Source organism: Biomphalaria glabrata, chromosome 10 (genome assembly GCF_947242115.1).
Source record: "Biomphalaria glabrata chromosome 10, xgBioGlab47.1, whole genome shotgun sequence".
NCBI classification, from domain to species: Eukaryota; Metazoa; Mollusca; class Gastropoda; family Planorbidae; genus Biomphalaria; species Biomphalaria glabrata.
In genome coordinates this window covers 3,556,038-3,574,115 of record NC_074720.1, presented here as the reverse complement: position 1 = coordinate 3,574,115, position 18,078 = coordinate 3,556,038, and the positions used below count along the sequence as shown (strand labels likewise).

At 34.8% G+C, this 18,078-nt stretch overlaps 1 protein-coding gene across 2 annotated transcripts; it reads right to left on the bottom strand.

Annotated features, from left to right (window-relative positions):
* Positions 1 to 310: 310 nt before the first annotated feature.
* Positions 311 to 16,439, bottom strand: LOC106073976 (transmembrane protein 53-B-like). Of its 2 annotated transcripts, none has more exons than XM_013234691.2 (5): positions 16,143 to 16,439; positions 15,556 to 15,627; positions 15,222 to 15,440; positions 13,400 to 13,852; positions 311 to 8,078 (listed from the first exon to the last, which is right to left on the bottom strand). In XM_013234691.2, exons 2-5 carry the CDS (start codon positions 15,616 to 15,618, stop codon positions 7,866 to 7,868), a joined length of 948 nt encoding a protein of 315 aa, XP_013090145.2. In that variant the 5' UTR covers positions 15,619 to 15,627; positions 16,143 to 16,439; the 3' UTR covers positions 311 to 7,865. The 2 variants fall into 2 exon arrangements, with proteins under 2 accessions (XP_013090145.2, XP_055900346.1); XM_056044371.1 differs by lacking the exon at positions 16,143 to 16,439 and adding an exon at positions 15,917 to 15,937.
* Positions 16,440 to 18,078: the final 1,639 nt, after the last annotated feature.

Sequence of the window (18,078 nt, the reverse complement as noted above, 5' to 3'; positions counted from 1 at the left end):
CAGGCACTGCACCTGTACGGTAATGGTAAAATCAGATTTTGCCTTAAATTTTCTAATTCTTCAAGTGACTGATACAAGTGACAGAAACGAGTGACAAGCTACTCCGTACAAAAGCAATGGCCAGTGGTGACCACTAAAAACTAGCCTTTATCAAGATTTCATCTTAAAACGGAGACCTAGCCTTTTCTTACTCAGCCATAAGAATCCACCTGTCCATTTGTTGTTCAAATATTGTTTACCTGCTACCTTTAGATATTGTTATGAAATTACTTTTGAAGAAGGTAATAAAAAAAAAACATCAACACATGAACAAATTGCTAATTTTATTTACAATTACATCACCGGTTCTGTAACACTTTGGAATTTCTATAAAGGTGTAATGTATTTATATATAAAACTCTCAGGGAGCTATGAAAATTATTTTTTTTAAATGCCTCAAAAGCAATTTTTGAAACTTGGCAGAAAATTGTTCCCGCTATTTACACAAACTGACAAAATTCAATGTATTTTAATCAAATGCATGTTGATCAAGACAAAATGCAATGCATGTTGATAAAGTTAAATACATGCAATGGCACTCAGCATCTCTTAAAAACAGGAGACTGAAAGCAGAAATAAATGAACTTATAAGCTCACAGGGAGAACACTCTGTTTTGAGTTAATAAAATATACTACTAGAATATTATACATATAAATCGAAACCAAATATAATATATAGCAAATAATTTCTACTTTATGTCTTGTCTCACTTCATTTATTATGATACCATATAAAACCATGTACATGCAGAACTTTAGTGACAATTTAACTTATTTGTGTTCTTCATAGTTAGATGCTAATAAACATAATTATTCTTGCATACTGAGACTGGCACTGACCAAAGTGCTATAACTCCTGGGTTTTTCTTTTTTCTTTTACTGGCCCTGACAATGGATGAAAGATGTGTCCCATTTTGAGTCATTTCTTAATATTGTCTATAATGATGAAATAAAAATGCTTTGTTCCTATTAGAAGTACATATAAATACAAGGGAAATAATAAATATAATTTTGGGACTTAATGTCAAAACAGTATTGATTTGATTGTTTGATACACAAATGTACAGCAGGACATTTTGATTGCCACATGTACTCTGTCCAATAGTTCAGATAGTATCTTATTTAAAAAAACAACTAGAGGTAAAAATAATCTTAAAATCATGAATAACTGTTCAAACTTAATGATTTAATGTTCCGAAAGTATCTTATGAAAAAATAAGTTAGATATAAACATTACCTTAAAATCATAAACTAATGTTCAAACTTAATGATTTAATGTTCCGAAAGTATCTTATTAAAAAAAAAATTAGATATAAACATTACCTTAAAATCATAAACTAATGTTCAAACTTAACAATTTAATGTTCAGACAGTTTCTTATTTTAAAAAAAATTTAAAACATTTATATAAACATTACCTTAAAATCATGAACAAATGTTCAAACTTAACAATTTGATGTTCAGACAGTTTCTTATTTAGAAAAAAAAAAAAAAAAATTAGATATAAACATTACCTTAAAATCATGAACAAATGTTCAAACTTAATTTAATGTCGAAGTAAAACCAAATGAACAATAAGCGAACTAAGAAAGTCAAAGACAGCTAAGTGGAATTGTGATCACTAGCCAGCGACTGAACGAGACCAATCATTTTAGAAAGCCTCAACACTAACCTGCAATGTTGCAACCTGTGAGCGATATTGGTCCAAGCTGCCCACAGGTTGTGACATCGCAGGTCAGTGTTCAAGCCCTCTATAACGGCAGGTCCCACTTTGAACAGATAGTCAAAAAAGAAATTTTTTAAAAAATCTAATGAGATAGATGGACAATGAATTCATATGTGTAGATAACAAATGTGTATGTCTAGGTCAGGGGGTTCTCAATCTGTGGGTCGTGACCCCCTTAAGGGTCGATTAACGATTTGCCAGGGGTCGCCTAAGACCATCGAAAATATGCATTGTTATTGCCTACTCTTCTATTGTAATACATACTTTACTTTGCTTCGTTTTAATTTGAATTTCATGTATGTGTGGGGGGATAGGGTCGCGCCAGAGTGGGAGATTGTAAAAAAGGGGTCGCCGAGCTTAAAAGGTTGAGAACCGCTGGTCTAGGTGGTCAAGAAAATTGTAGGATTAGATGGTCAACAAATGACATGGACAAAGCAAAATCACAAGTTTTTTTTTATTTTGTTCTATATAAAAATTATTATCTAAGATTTTGTATAACATGTAATAAAAGAATTCTGCTTTCTGAACACAGATGAAAATTAACTCATCAGAGTTTTAAAGTCAAAAGTTGACAGACTAGTCTTAAGGTTTTCAATGACAAATTTCACATGGGTACATTCTTGCTTGGGTGAATCAGAAAAAAAATCAGTTTTGCATTTATTATTGAAAACTACTTTTGTAGGGAATGATAACATATATAATAACCTATATAATAACATATATAATAATATATATAATAATGGCAATCTCTTTGATTCTGAAAATTAAGGATGCTTCACATGACTATGCAAGCCCATTTGCGACCTGCATAGTTTTACGCATATCGTACAGACAAAGCTGTTGTCCCCATCTGTCTATTTAAGTTATCCTTCCGTCTTCTGCGCCTGTCTTCAATAATGGCTTTCCTTTGGGTCTCAAAAGTGTGTACCACGGCCTTTGTGATAGCTCTACAACTGTCTCTTTCAGAGGCCATCTGCTGCCAGCTACTTTCCTCTATGCCAGTGAGGGCGAAATAGCCCCCCGAGTTGATCTTTATAACACTTATGGGGTACACCTCTGTTGCACAGTCCTTCTCTTATCTTGCCAAAGAAGATTGCCTTTGGCATGAGGGATAAGTGTCCAACCCAGAGCAGCTATCGAATACACATACATATATACTATGAACAAATACCTACATTTAAGATTTAGTTTTCATTCTCCACTCTGATGATATGTAATCAGCTTCTTGTCCTGTGTCACCAATACATAAGTATTATAATAGCTGTTTCTTTTTTAAGTAGAAAATGAATGATTGAAGAAAGAAAGAATTGGTAAGTTTGAAAAAATTGCTTCATCATTTTCTAATATTGTGTATTATCTAAGGTTTATATACCAGAATGTAAAATACAGCCAATATGAAATGTGTTGAGAAACTCTCTCAAATGTACACACTACAGAAATGTACACACTAAAGAAATGTGCAATTGTGCTAGTAGTAATATATATACAAGTGATGAGGGACATAACTAAGTTAGAAAAACAGGCATGACTTGTTTGTAAAAGTGTTTTACATGTTTCGGATGTTCCTCAGAGTTAAAGAAAACAATCCAGCTTACTCCTTGGGAATGACCACTAATCTTAAAATGAAGGAACTAGATGAATCCCTAAAAGTCCTCAAACCAAAACAAGCCCCGGGCCCAGACAAAATATCAAATGACATGCTTCTTCACTTGGGTCCTCAAGCCAAAAGAAAACTGCTACAATTATTCAATGCTAGCTGGAAATCTGGCAGAATTCCAAACATCTGGAAAAAAGCCATTATGATCCCTATACTAAAGCACAGCAAACCAAGAAATAAACTGGATAGCTACCGTCCCATCAGCCTCACTAGCTGTACTTGCAAACTGATGGAAAGAGTGATAAATAGAAGGCTGACATGGATCCTTGAGTCAAATAACCTACTCACTGAAGCCCAGGCTGGCTTTAGAAAAGGCAGATCAACAGAAGATCAAATTGCCTTCATCACACAAGAAATAGAAGACGGCTTTCAAGAAAAGAAACCAACAACAATTGTGTGGGTTGACTTAGAAAAAGCATTTGACAAAGTCTGGGAACAAGGTCTCTTGCTCAAGCTAATCCAGCATCACATATCCCACAGAATGTACAACTGGATAAAGGAATACCTAAATAATAGAAAAGCCTTAGTTTGCATGCAAGGACAAAGAAGCCACACAGTGGGTATAAAAAATGGTGTCCCTCAAGAAGGAGTCCTATCCCCAACACTTTTCCTAATATTCATAAACGATCTAAATCAAAACCTACCCAAAAAAGTTAAGAGCAGCATGTATGCAGATGACCTTGCCTTAATTAGCACAGAAGAATATGTAGGAACATCGAAATTTCGATTACAAGATGCTCTTGATAAACTCAATAATTGGTCCAAAGACTGGGGCATGTCCATTAACACAAAAAAGACAACATATACCATATTCTCACTGTCAACAAAACAACAAACAATAAAATTAACATTAGATAAGGAAGCTTTAGAAAAAAATGACAGCCCTACTTATCTTGGAGTCACCTATGACCCGAGACTAACCTGGAAAAACCAAATAGATAAAACACAGAGTAAAGGCATCCAGAGACTATCCCTCTTGAAAAAATTAGCTGGAACAGATTGGGGAGCTAATCACAACATCCTGAAAAAGACCTATACCAGTTATGTAAGACCTGTACTAGAATATGGTGCCACAGCATGGGGCTCAGCAGCCCAAACCAACCTAAGAAAAATAGACAAGGTTCAAAATATTGGTCTAAGGATAATGACAGGAGCAATCAAAACAACACCCATAAGAGCTATGGAGGAAACCGCTGCCCTGATCTCTCTGGATGAAAGAAGAGAAATAAAAATCCTTTCCCAATTCACTAAATTGGAAACCTTGGAGAGGCACCCACTCAGAACAAAAATCCACAAAACTGGCACAAAAAAACGTCTCAAAAGGACCAATTTCATACAGGAATCTCTAAACCTAAAAAAGAAACACCAACTTGAAAAAATTACTCTGGAATCCTCCATACACTATAATGAATCTCCACCCTGGGACGAAAGCCCTCTTCCTACTATAAGGGACCATATTGAAAACATAAAAAGAAAATCTGATTACAGACCAACAGAGCTCAAGGAAATAGTGAACTGTTTTCTACATACCAATTACCCTAGCAATCAGTGGATCAGAGTTTACACGGATGGCTCATCCCATAAAGCCACCACAAATGGAGGAGCTGGAATACTTATCGAATGGCCAGATGGAGGAAAACTAGAAAAATCCTTTGCAACTGGAGAGCTCTCTGACAGTCACAGAGCAGAAAGGGAAGCACTAGCACTAGCTGCTACCATGCTAGCAAATCATCCAAGTTCCCCTCACAGTCAGATTGTCTTTCTAACAGACGCAAAAACAACCCTCCAAAGCCTGCAAAACTCTGATTCCCGTTATATTAAAAACCTCAGAACAGCACTCACAAAGCTCAACCACAACAGCAAAAAAACTGTTATTCAATGGATACCAGCTCACATACAACTAGCAGGAAATGAGAAGGCTGACACACTCGCCAAGAGTGGGAGAACAAACTCACAAGTAAACTCTGCACTCTATCCAGAAGAAATGAAGAAATTAATTGTAGATAAAATAAATGAGAAATGGACGAGCTCCCATCCAAATCACAAGAAAGATGATGCTTACTATAAGCTATTCCCGACAAGACCAACGTCTAATCTTTCGACTCAGGACCGGACACAACAGAATGCGACAACACATGTTCCGGAAGCTCAAAATTGGAACCAGTGAAATCTGCCCATGTGGAGTATCACCAGAAAATGCCGACCACGTCCTCCAAAACTGCTCTCTCTACCAAGAGGCCCGTATAAGACATTGACCCCAAATCACCCCAATAGAAAGAAAACTATATGGAGAGCTCCCTGATCTCATGTATTGGTCTAGTCATATGAACACTCCAACATAACAATGAGAACGATGAAGAAGAAGAAGAAATATATATATAAGTGATGAGGGACATAACTAAGTTAGAAAAACAGGCATGACTTGTTTGTAAAAGTGTTTTACATGTTTCGGATGTTCCTCAGAGTTAAAGATAATTTACTTCCTAGTCCAAACAACTCCTGCTGGACGACGGAGGATGGCAGAGTATGAACCCTGGACCATCAAAAAGTTTGAATGACAGTCCAGCGTGCATACTGCATGACCATGGCAGGCAATAATTGAAGATTGAATCAAGTGAAATGTAAAATATCTCTCATTATTCCAAGGCATATCTCCTGTTAGCATAGCACATTTTTTAACAAACAAAATAAATTAATTAACAAAGTTTCAACTTGATCCAAGATTGGGAGGTGAGAGAAACAACGTGCACAAGATTTTGACCAGACAGAGTGAGTTGAAATAAACTTGATAAAAAGCCCTAGCTCAAACCTCCATCTGCATTGTTCAGGTTAAGGTCAATATCACTTAGACTAAACAAAACAAACAAAAACCTATGCTGCATGAAAAACAAACAATTGGAACAAACGAGTGTCATGAGCTGCCTTCTTCCAGAGTGCAAAAATTTCATTGAATTCAATTTAAAACTTTCAAAGACCATGAGGGATGAAACAGATACTATAAAAGGTAATATCCATAAGAATAAAAGTAAAATAACGTTTTGATTCGTAACATTTTTATAAATAGTTCAATGTTCAATAGAAAAGAAAATTCCTTACAGTAGAACCGGCTAAATTGCAACCTAGTTTTGCAGGCTAATGACATTTTTTTCAGGTGGTGTGATTCAGTTTAGCAGTGTGCACTCAAACAGCTTCTACTGTACTTCAATCACTAAAATAATAAATAATTTTATTTAAAACAAAAATAATAAGCTCAAGCAATTATGACAACAATATTACATAATGAATGCATTAGATGTGGACAAGTTGGACCTTTCAAAGAATAGGATCAATTTAGGTCTACCTGTGTCTAAGTGTGTCTAAGTGTCTAAAACTACCAGCTCATTAACATTAAGTAAATCAATACAATATTTTAATATCTAAGATGTACATCTACAATAGGTTAAAATTGATAGTTAAATGAAACAATGTAAAGACTAAGAAATAATATCTACTGGTACTGTTTCTTGAATGAAACATAATAAAGCATGTAAAAGGAGAAACATGGGAGACAACTATGAAGAGCAACAGCACGTCGTCGCACCACTTTCCATTCCCTTCTTTCTACTAAATACAACTTTGAACACTTCTATCAAGAAAAGCAAAGTTACTTTAAAGGAGAGAGAATTTCCTCTCTTAAAATATGACTAGCCACTATTACTTACTTTTTTTTTTCTATTTTTTTCAATGCTAAAATTGATACCAATTTTTTGCAAAAACATATATAAATGTATATGCTAATGAAACTTTATAAAACAAAAGTGCTCTAACCAATTCGAAAACCAATGTATGTTGCTATGGCTTTTGTCAGAATTTAGATGTCAGAATTTCAGTGCAACTACTCATTTTAAGTTGAATGACTATTTAGACAAGAAAACACCAGACAAGAAACACATTTTAAAGTCGGGTAATAGACCCTAAATGCTAAGCTAAGAAAACAAAGTAAATGTTTGTAATGCTTCAAAGTTATAAAGTAAACCAAAAACCCAAATAAAAGACTAGCATTGTAAAGAAAAAGTCAACAGGAAAATTATAAATCTCTCAAAAATGAAACATAGTCAACTGTGAAAAACTCATTGTCTAGACTTAATCACTGCTTTATTTTGTTTTTCCATTTAAAAAAAAATTAAATGTATAACAAATCGTTGAATAAAATACTTACTCCTCACCATTTTTTTTTAGATATATTAAGATATGTCTGGTTTTACAACTTTGTGAAGTGAACCATTGACCAGTTTAAAAAGTTATTTATGTCAAGATCTTCATCAACATTGTAGTGTTACCATTTTATTTACAAATAAATTAAACATTACACTGTGTTTTTCTTTCACTTGTCTCTTCAGATGTTCTGGTTGGCACAAAATTTCTCCGAGATACCCGCTTTAAACTTGATGAAAACCAGTCCGCACTTAAATGGCTTGTTGAATCTCCTTGTGTTTCTTAGTCTCAAGTTTTCTCTTGGACACTTCGCTGTCAGGCTTGCTCAGCCCAATACTGCTGATGAACTTCAGGACAGCCTCCACATATTCGTCGGGATGCCGGTGGAAGTGGCTCACGTGCGGGGAACTCTCCCAACACCTGGCCATCACCGGGATGTTGTTGGCTCTCCATTTTTTCATAACCTTCAAATAAAAAAAATAAAAAATTGCAAAAAAACGTTCATATTTGTTATGACAGATACTTGAAATGACAACACTTTCATAACATAAACAAATAACTAGCTTCTTTAATCAGCCATCTTGGCTCACAGAAGAGTGTCCCCTATGAATGAATCAGATGAAAATTACATCATCTGCCCTATAGACCACAACGTCTGAAAGAGGAACTTTTACTTTCACTTACTATGAATGGGCATAACTCTTCCTACTATATACAATATACCTAAAGGGGGCGGGAGGGGGTGGGTCGAGAGGCTAAGTACGCTTGAACTTGGCTTGGCTACCTATGAAGGCGGCTCGAGGTTCGACACCCGACTTGGGCAGAGTTGTGTTCACAATTTATTTTTTTATATTATGTGAGTAACTAAAAGGGACATAACCTTCCATGAACAATATGAACAAAATAACAACAGTTAATGTTCTTGTGTGGATTCAATGATTTCTATTGAAGCTAGTGTGGATTCAATGATTCCTATTGAACAATTGACCAATTTGAGTTTTATCATCATATAGCTCCGTGTGAATGAAGGCTTCAGAGATTCAAATCCTCTCTCCCAAAAATCCCAGACAAAAATCAGGTATTCAGGATTTAATCAGAGAATGCGGAGTAGAGCATTCCAAGGAGGTTTCACTTTCTATAGGGCTGATTAAAACTGAAAGCTGAGATTTAAAAAACTATTTAAACTCTTATCATTGTGCTATTCATGAAAAAAACAATTTCTGACTTCAGAGAACTTTTTTTTAAAAGCTTAGTGACACACTTAAAATATCCAAAAAGGAAATGACTAAATAGATATTCATAGGTTTAACAACATTTAAAGTGCAAACTTAAGGCATAAGTAATGAAGGTGGTTAAGATCATTAACAGTCTGGCTAATGTCAAGTAATAAAAGCAGCGACACTTCCACTCATTGACTACATAATTAAAATTAAACCACGCACTAGAGTGTAGGCGATGTGGCTGATCGGTACAGCGCTTGGCTTCTGAACAGAGTTCCGGGTTCGAATTCTGGTGAAGACTGGGATTTTCAATTCCTTTTCATTCTTTGGGCACCTTTGAATCCACCCAGCTCTAATGGGTACCTGACATTGGTTGGGGAAAGTAAAGGTGGCTGATTATTGTGCTTGCCACATAACACCCTTGTTAACCGTGGGCCACAGAAAAAGATGACCTTTACATCATCTGCCCTATAGATTGCAAGGAAAAGAGGAACTTTTTTTTACACAGACTAGGGTAATGATTCATTCAACTTAAAACCTACTTTTTTTTTTCATTTAACTTTTTTTTTTAAAGATATGAGTCTTGAGTTTGTCATATCTGATAATAATTTCTTGTTTTAAAAAAAAAGTCCTTGACATTGATCTGATTAAAAACCTGTCAAAATTTAAGATATTTGAATGAGTGGTGTGATATTCAATAAATAGGTCATGTGATCCACTGACTCTTAGTGATAACATTCTTGTCATTATCTAAATGCACTTGTCATTTCCAATACATGGTTCCCACATATCTCCAACAATGTATTGTTGATGCAGTAAAATGGTTAAGTGGTTGAGCTCTTGAACAAGCTAGAGAACCTGAGTTTGAGTCTTGAGTGGGGGCAGGGGAAGAATTTTTTTAATTCCCCCAGAACAACAATTGAGGGGGGCCCGCAAATGAGTGTTCAACATTTTTTTTTAATTTAAATATTAAATATTACGCAAAATGCCCCCAAATGATGGCGAATTTCTAGCTACGCCACTGTGCTATGGGTCATTTACACTGTTGGAAAATGTCAAAATGATTGGTTGTTGTTAAGTCTACATGATATCCTTGTTAGCTGACAGTCAGCTGACCAGAGAAGTAAACTCTGAAAATACTCCGTCTATAAATCTTTCGAGTTTTCAAGAAAATTTAGTAAGAACATTTGTGCTAAAAGCGATGTAAATTAGTAAAAGAATCATCAGTAGTGTCCCAATTATTTAGTACAGGAGGACAAAATAGAGACAGTGAATTGTTATGCAAATCATACAAAACAAAACACTAAGGACTAAGTTAAAACATGCCAAATAAGCATGTACAAAAATCAATAAATGTGGAATAGCCCAATCCACCAACAAAAAAGCTAGAGATTAATCTTACCATCAACACGTCAATAAGAAGGAAATAAATCTGTCACTAAGACTGAAGTGTTAATTAAGTGTTTCTGACGTCATTTGCAAACGTCAGCTATTGGCAGAGTTTTAAAACAAGTTGGAGTATATAGATTTTGGATTCTACAACTAAACAAGATCAGACTTTTACCACCTTAGCCAAGATCTGATACGTTTGTAAAAAAAACAACAACAATTTCCACATGTCTTTGTTTGACCTTTTAAGGAAGCAATGAAAATATTTGATGGGTTGTCAAACTGGCAACACATTCTTCGTCTTTTAGACTGCTTTTTGCTGAGGTTGAAAGCCTCTCTCTTCAATTTTATTCTAAAGTAAACTACAGTATCAAATTATATGAGCTATGCTAATGGGGTTTTGAATTTTTAAAAAAAAATCCACAGATTTTTTAGTTTAAAACCCCACAAAAAATGATTTTGATGATAAAACTTCCCCTTTCGATATAAAATCTAAAGCAAACTACAGTCAACTAATTCCAAGAGCGTAGCCAAGAGAGGTTACAAATTTCTATCAGTGGTTGGGCTCCATTAATAAAGTGCACTGAATAGTCATCTGGTATCAATCAAGAAAATCCTAGGCCGAACTGGGAGTCGACCCCTTAGTAAGGTTGTGACAGAGCGTCGCATGAGGTTTGTGGGACATGTTCTCCAACAAAATGAATTACGCATACTAAGAGTTGCGATGACATGGAGGCCATTATGCGGAAAGCACAAACAGGGACATCCTAGTACAACTTGGCGCCACACTTTCGTGGAGGTCCACAGAGCAGGTGGGAAGAGGCTTCAGACATTGCCAGACAGGGCCGGTCTTAGGCCACTGCAACCTATGCAGCCGCAGTGGGCCCTGCACCATTTTAACTTATTATTAAAGGGTTTCTGAAATAATAATATATACAAAAAAGTCATAAAAATCTTCCTGAAATTATTAAAATCTTCTGAAAACTGATGCTAATCTCATTAAAAACAGACAAAATTGTCATATCTGGGTGTTATTCAATATGGAAAACGCCAATTTAAAAAAAACGGCATTGTCAGCTTTCATATAATAAAAATGTAATAATAATGTGAATTTTACCCAAAAACAAGAAGTTCAAATTCTTAATTTACTTTAATAGTCACTGGCATACAAATATAGATCTAAATCTATCTCGACCTCTTAAAAAAACAAAAGCCATATTTCGCTAGTTGATAGTAAATCTAAAATGCAGATCTGTATGTTTATCAGCTTTTTGTAGATTTAGATGGCTCGTAAAGCTAATTTGACAGTGATTCTGTACTTAGTAAAGTATGAATAAAATGCAAAGACGAATTTATTTATTTCTAATACAAAATCTTAATTTTCACTTAATATCCTTATAACAACCCAGAATAGGCACCGCGCAATCCGTTTCACATAGGGCCCCGCAATCTGTAGGACCGGCCCTGTTGCCAGAGACAGATTTTTGTGGAAGCAGCTTGCTGCCCAATGCGCCGAACGACGCGGGAGGATCTAAGTCTGAAAGAATAGTACTTAAGGTTTTTAAAATAAAACTTTTTAATAGCAGGATAATGCACTGTAGATACCTCAGAATATGCATTTTGTTGGTTTTTATACCGGAAAAAGTGCTTGGAGGCGGGGCTCAGACCCGAGCTAGAGGAGTTCACAGCACTCCCCCTAACCCCTTGCTAGCAATGGTGGGGAGTCTACAATTTTTCCACTAACTCCAGGAAGAACCTATTCTAGGGTACAATAAATGTCTTCCAAAAGAATGAAGGGTCAGAATGTAATAAAGATTAAATATGTACACCTGCACACACACACACATATATTTTTTGTGGGGGAGGGAATCCCCCCCCCCAAAAAAAAAAAAATCCTGGCTACGCCCATGACAGAAGTACCACATATTTCTAGTCCAAGTCTACAAATGATTAGCAACAAATCAGTGCTGAAACTGCTGAAATGACAAACTATTTAGAAAATCCATAGGTTATGTCACTATACAGTCTTAAAATTCTGCTATCCTGGATCTACAATCTACTTGTCTCTAGAAGAGGAGATAAAAAAAAAACAAAAAAAAAACACATAAGGAAGGCTGCATCACCCTTTGCAAGACTCAAGCCAAGAGTTTGGGAAAACCAGAAGCTCACTACAGCTAACAAAATGGAGGTCTACAAGGTTGCATTCTGAGTACACTACTGTACGGCAGTGAGTCGTGGACTACCTACACAAAGCAAGAGAGAAAACTAAACTCATTCCAATCGCGATGCCCCCTAAGGATCTTGAAAGTCACATGGCAAGAGAGAGTGTGCAACACTGAGATCCTTGCGCGAACGGGTCTTCCCAGCATCTTTACAGTCCCCAGACAACGCCGCCTGTGCTGGCTCTGGCATGTTCGCTGAATGTAGGACAATCGCCCCCACCTCCGTTACGTGGATGTTATAAAATGGGACCTCAAAACAGTGAGCATTACCCTAGACCACACTAGATGGAGAGAGACAGTGACCAAGAAAGCTATGGACAATGAAAAAGCATGGGCATCAGTTCTGGAAGAAATGTGATACAAAAAATAGCTGCTCCTCCAAAGCAAAAGCCATCTTAACCTGCGATATATGTGGATGGGAATGTCTCTTGAAAATAGGGCTCCACAATCACATGAAAAAGTGTTCGAGATGAACTATAGTTGTTCTATGACTGAATGCCATTATGTATTAAAATTTATCTCGTATCAAGTGGAGATTTATAAATTCTAAGATTTACAATCGGCCATTAGATTAGTTTCTCACTACTTTCATTGGACAATATTTTTACATGTAGATTTAAATCAATAAACGTAATGATAAGCTACATAGTAAAGGACACATTCTAAAAAAAAAATGATAAGTATTTGGTTACTTACAGCTAGTGGCAATATAAAGAATGGCATTAATATTATACACGCCCAGTAAAACTAGTTGAGTTTTAGTTTGTTGTTTTACTGAATTTGGTAAGATCTATGTCAATAAATTGCCAGATAATTACCAATGGCCTAAGCCATTTCAGTTTTTTCCTATTTTACCTAAGAAAATTATTTGTCCTTTGATCCTGCCCTATTAGCCAGAATCAAGTTAAAATTATAATTGATTATATTTCATTTGGCTGCAATTCTTTGACTTACCAGTTCTATCTTAGTATCCACTCCAATAGGATCTGCTCTAGAATACAAGAGCAGTGACGGAATGCGAAGTTCATTTTTATGAAAAGCATTCGAAGACTTTATGTAATGACGCGTCACAGAATCTTTAAAAAGTGACAGGTAGGACTCCAGTGAAAACTGCAACAATTTCTGTCCCACTCTGTTTTTAAGTAGAATCCTTGCAAATCCTGAAGGCACCCCTTCATAGTCCACAGGGCTGTCAAATATCTGACCGACCAATCGACTTCGGATGCTCCTGTATTTTTCTAAGTCCTGGTTTAGCTTAACTAAAAGCTCTCCATACATGTAGCCTCCAACAGAAAAGCCGTGGACCATGAGGGGCTTGTCTTTCAGATGTTCATCCTGAAGAATAGAAAGAAGCTGCTCTGTTGTCTTTTGTGCTCTGGAGGGTATCAGTACTTGTGTTGGCCTCATCTGTTCAAAAGATATAACACTATTTAATCAACTTACAGTAGATTACTGTCATGGACGCCTTTAAAACTAATAAATAGAAATGGATACAAGTATAACCCTTTTCATCAAATGAGAAAATAAGAAGATTATAATTTTAACTTGAATGCTCATTTCAGAATTGCTTGTCTCTTTTTCACAGTTCATTTTATTTTTACCACAATTCTTTTCTGTTAGTCCAATTGTGGTATGGTATGTCATGATAATCAGTCTGGTTTAGTTACATGGCACAAGCTACCTGCATTACTGCACTTGAACTAAGGGGCTGAACATTCTGTTTCTCCATTTCAATGCGAAATAAAAATAAAACTTTAGGGGACTAAATATACAAAATTGACTAAAAAGATTTCATTTTACTTACATTTAATTTTTTTATTTGTTGATGCCTCTTTTTTTTTTTTTCATATCTATTTACAAGTAAATAAATTATATTTTAGCATCATATTATCATTTATAGTGAAAAAATCATGGGTTTGCGTAGTCATGTGAAATACTAAAATCCTCCTTAATCTTCAGAATCATACACTTCATGGGCACCACCAACAATGTTACTTTACTTTTTCTATTTTCTGAATTAAGGGTTCAGTTCTACAAAATAAGGTTGTTAGGGACATTTTTACAAAGCTTTTATTACCTCTCTCTGACTATCTGTCCATCTTGTCTATCAGTCTGTCTGTCTAGTATAAAAAGTTTAAACAGGTTTTTTTTCTCTCATTTACCTATCTCGGATCAAGTTAAACTTTGCACAATTATACATTGACCCTGACAAGATATGAATCAATAAAAAAAATTGTCCAATTAATTAATTCATTATTGGTGATTAATTATTTTGTTTGATATCGAAATAAGGGTAATAAATGCTACTTAATGCGAGATGTGGATGTATATATGGATTTAATCCCTTTATTATGTTTTGACATGTTTTTTCTCCCACTTCCCATTCTCAGATTTAGTTGAAATTTTGCACGATTATTCATAGTTAATGACGATACATGAATCAATCCAAAAATTAACCAATCAGTTAATCATTTAGTACTAATTAAATTATTTTGTTATATATAGCAGAAAGGGGAGCTATACCCTGTCATTTTCAGATAAATGGCAGTGATTGGTGCTTCTTTTCCTAAGATAAGCTTTGTTTTTTTTTAAGTATTCTTTTTCCTTTGCTTGTTTTAAATTTCATGCAACACTAATTTTGTACAAAATGTCATTGCTGACACATTATCTTGTAGCAGATGCTGTGAGACATAAAAAATTAGTACATGAAGAGAATTTGAACTGAGTTGTTGTTTTTTAAATCCGTTAAGTTTTGTAAATAGAACATAGAACTTACTTTTAAGCTCAGCACATCAAAGCCTTTACTGTGGTACATGTTGCCGTACTTATCAAGGTGGCGCTGCTTTGCAAGCATCCAACCATACAAAAGTACCAGAGGCCTGGGTTGGCTAGACATCTCTTGTATAGTCTTAAGTTGCATGTTCTCATTCAGTTGGACTGTTTTCAGGGGAGGTAAGCTGCTCTCTTGACGAACGGCAAACAGCAATGGTATTTGCTAAACAAGAATATAATATGTAAGGATGTTGATAAATTGATACTTCAAAACCATTAATAATTGTTAATTAATGTAATTGATTTTTACTAAGTGCCACATAAAACAAATGACTTACCTTCTTTATTAGTGAAATGCAACATCTAGTCACAAAAATAGGATTTAAAGTTTGAGATGCCATGATCTAGTTCTGAACAGAAATAAAAATTAAAATAATCTAGACCAGTCGACATAAATGCAGCTATCTAGATCTATCTTATCTCCTATTCAATATTACCTCATATCTCAACTATTATGATATGATATACAGTATGTATACAGAACATGTACTATACAAAAACTATTCTCTATGTCTATACTATAGCCTATAGTGGCCTATAGCCCTAGCGGAGTATAGGTTACTTAAATGCTCAGTATACTTTCTTAGACTTTCTATGTCTATGGTCTATAGATACTAAGATACTTATTGTAACTTATACCTTCTTGAGTGTCACTGTCTTGTCTAGATTACTAGAATACTAGATCAAGATTCATAATATTATAGTTTATAGATCTAGATCTAATATAGAGTCTAGCTAGATATCTTATAGTTATAAATATCTAGATCTATACATATACATTAAAATATATCTAGATAGATCTACTAAGTTTCACTCTCAGACTCAATATCATGAATAATATTGAATACCTCACTTAAGTCACTACCTGGCTTAGCCTTGCTTAGGTATGAACTATGAAGAGTTTAATATAGATTAGTTCGGCTCTCCAAATTAAGGAATTAAGTACTATTAAATAAGGGCTAGAATGCCTAGAATCGGCTAGGTCCAGTCTAGATTATATTTTCTGTTTCTAGGCTACCATCACAAAGATGTCATCTCTACATCAAAGTAGGTAGATTAGTAGAAAATTAGTCTGTCTAAATCTACATCTAAACTCTAGACTAGATCTAGATGATTTGATCTAAACAACTACAGCAGACTGGTGTCATGCTTTATAGCCAATCAGGACAATGTAACTACAGAGATTTTTTTTTTAATACCGGATATAAGACTCTAAAAACGAAAGTACAGTTTGTCGTTTTAACGGACCTATATATATGAATGTGTCATACACAACAGAAGCAGAAAGAAGGGTGAAATTGCAACGGCGCCTAGTGATTATATATGCCCAACCTGCGATCGCAGCTGTGTATCAAGGATTGGCCTCTTTAGTCACATAAGAAGTTGCAAAGGGAAAAGATCGTCTCTCGAGACGTAAAATGCCACAGATATATGTAAATATATATAACCAAACCATATGGTCGTATTCTATAGATCAGGGATTGCAAACCTTTCCCTTCTAGAATAGACTGGCTGCCGACCAAAGCTATAGAGTCCAGTCTGCCCCATTGCCGACTTGGTTCTACATCTAGATCTAGTCCTACATCTGGATCTAGTCCTAGAGTTAGTGAATACTAATAAATCTAGTAGTAATTATATATATGACCAAGAGAGTGTCTTTAATAGCCTATATTTTTGGAGACAGTAAAAGACGTAACCGCGTGCATATCATACAAATAACAGACAATCTCTAAATACACACTTTGTCCTATACCAATTCTCGGAACAAGTTGAAACTAAAAATTATTTTAACTACACATGAATTAATTAAAAAATTAACCAATTAGTCGATTGATTATTGGTTATTAATTATTTTGTTTGATATCGAATAAAGGGGAAATAACTTCTACATGATTGAGATATATGGGTTACGCGGGGAGATCTTCCACCCATTAAATAAGCTTTATTTTTTTTTAAAGGAGTTTTATATTTTGGTTGTTTTCTACATCAGCTTTTGATAAATATCCTATAACTGCTATTTCATTTGTACAAAACAGTAATCACAATTTCCAAGAGTTTATTAAATTTAGAATCCATATTCATACCTAATGTTTAAAATGACGGAGATACCCTAATAATTAATGAAAAATTAAAAGCAGTAGCCAATACAAAACCCAAAAGAAAAATCTTACTCTGGAATAAATGTAACCTGACACAACTACACCAAGCTGCACTAAACTTTCAACAAACATTCTTATTAGAAAAAGACATTAACCAACCAGTCGATGACCTCTGGAATTTCATTAAAAACCATCTTAAAAGCATTATAGAAAATCATATACCAACTAAATACACATCAAACAAAATAAATAAATGCTGGTTTAATAATAGACTAAAGAAGCTTTGTAAACAGAAGGTAAACCTATATAAAAAATTTAAATAAACTAATGCAGAAAGAGTTTACAAAAAGTATATAAAAATTAAACACTTAACCCAAAAAGTAAGCAGACAGCTGCAGAGTGAATACGTAAACAATGTATTATCTAAAGATAACAACAAAAACCTATGGTCATACATTAAGTCTAAGAAAATGAAAACAACAGGCATAGCGCCATTAAAAGATGAACATAACATAATACATAATGATAATGAAACTAAAGCAAACATCCTAAACAAATACTTTGCATCAGCATTCTCAGCCCCAGGAGACAAAGACATATTACTGAATTTGAACCAAGTAAACAACATAGAAGATATAGTAGTACAAGAAAATGGAATTCAAAAACTATTAGCCAACACCAAACCAAATAAAGCTTCTGGAC

Coding starts and splice junctions, on each gene's coding strand:
- LOC106073976 (XM_013234691.2), bottom strand. CDS start 15,618: ATGGCATCTCAAACTTTAAATCCTATTTTTGTGACTAGATGTTGCATT. Junction 15,441..15,555: donor GCATTTCACTAATAAAGAAG/GTAAGTCATTTG, acceptor ATTCTTGTTTAG/CAAATACCATTGCTGTTTGC. Junction 8,079..13,399: donor TGGATACTAAGATAGAACTG/GTAAGTCAAAGA, acceptor TTTTATTTGAAG/GTTATGAAAAAATGGAGAGC.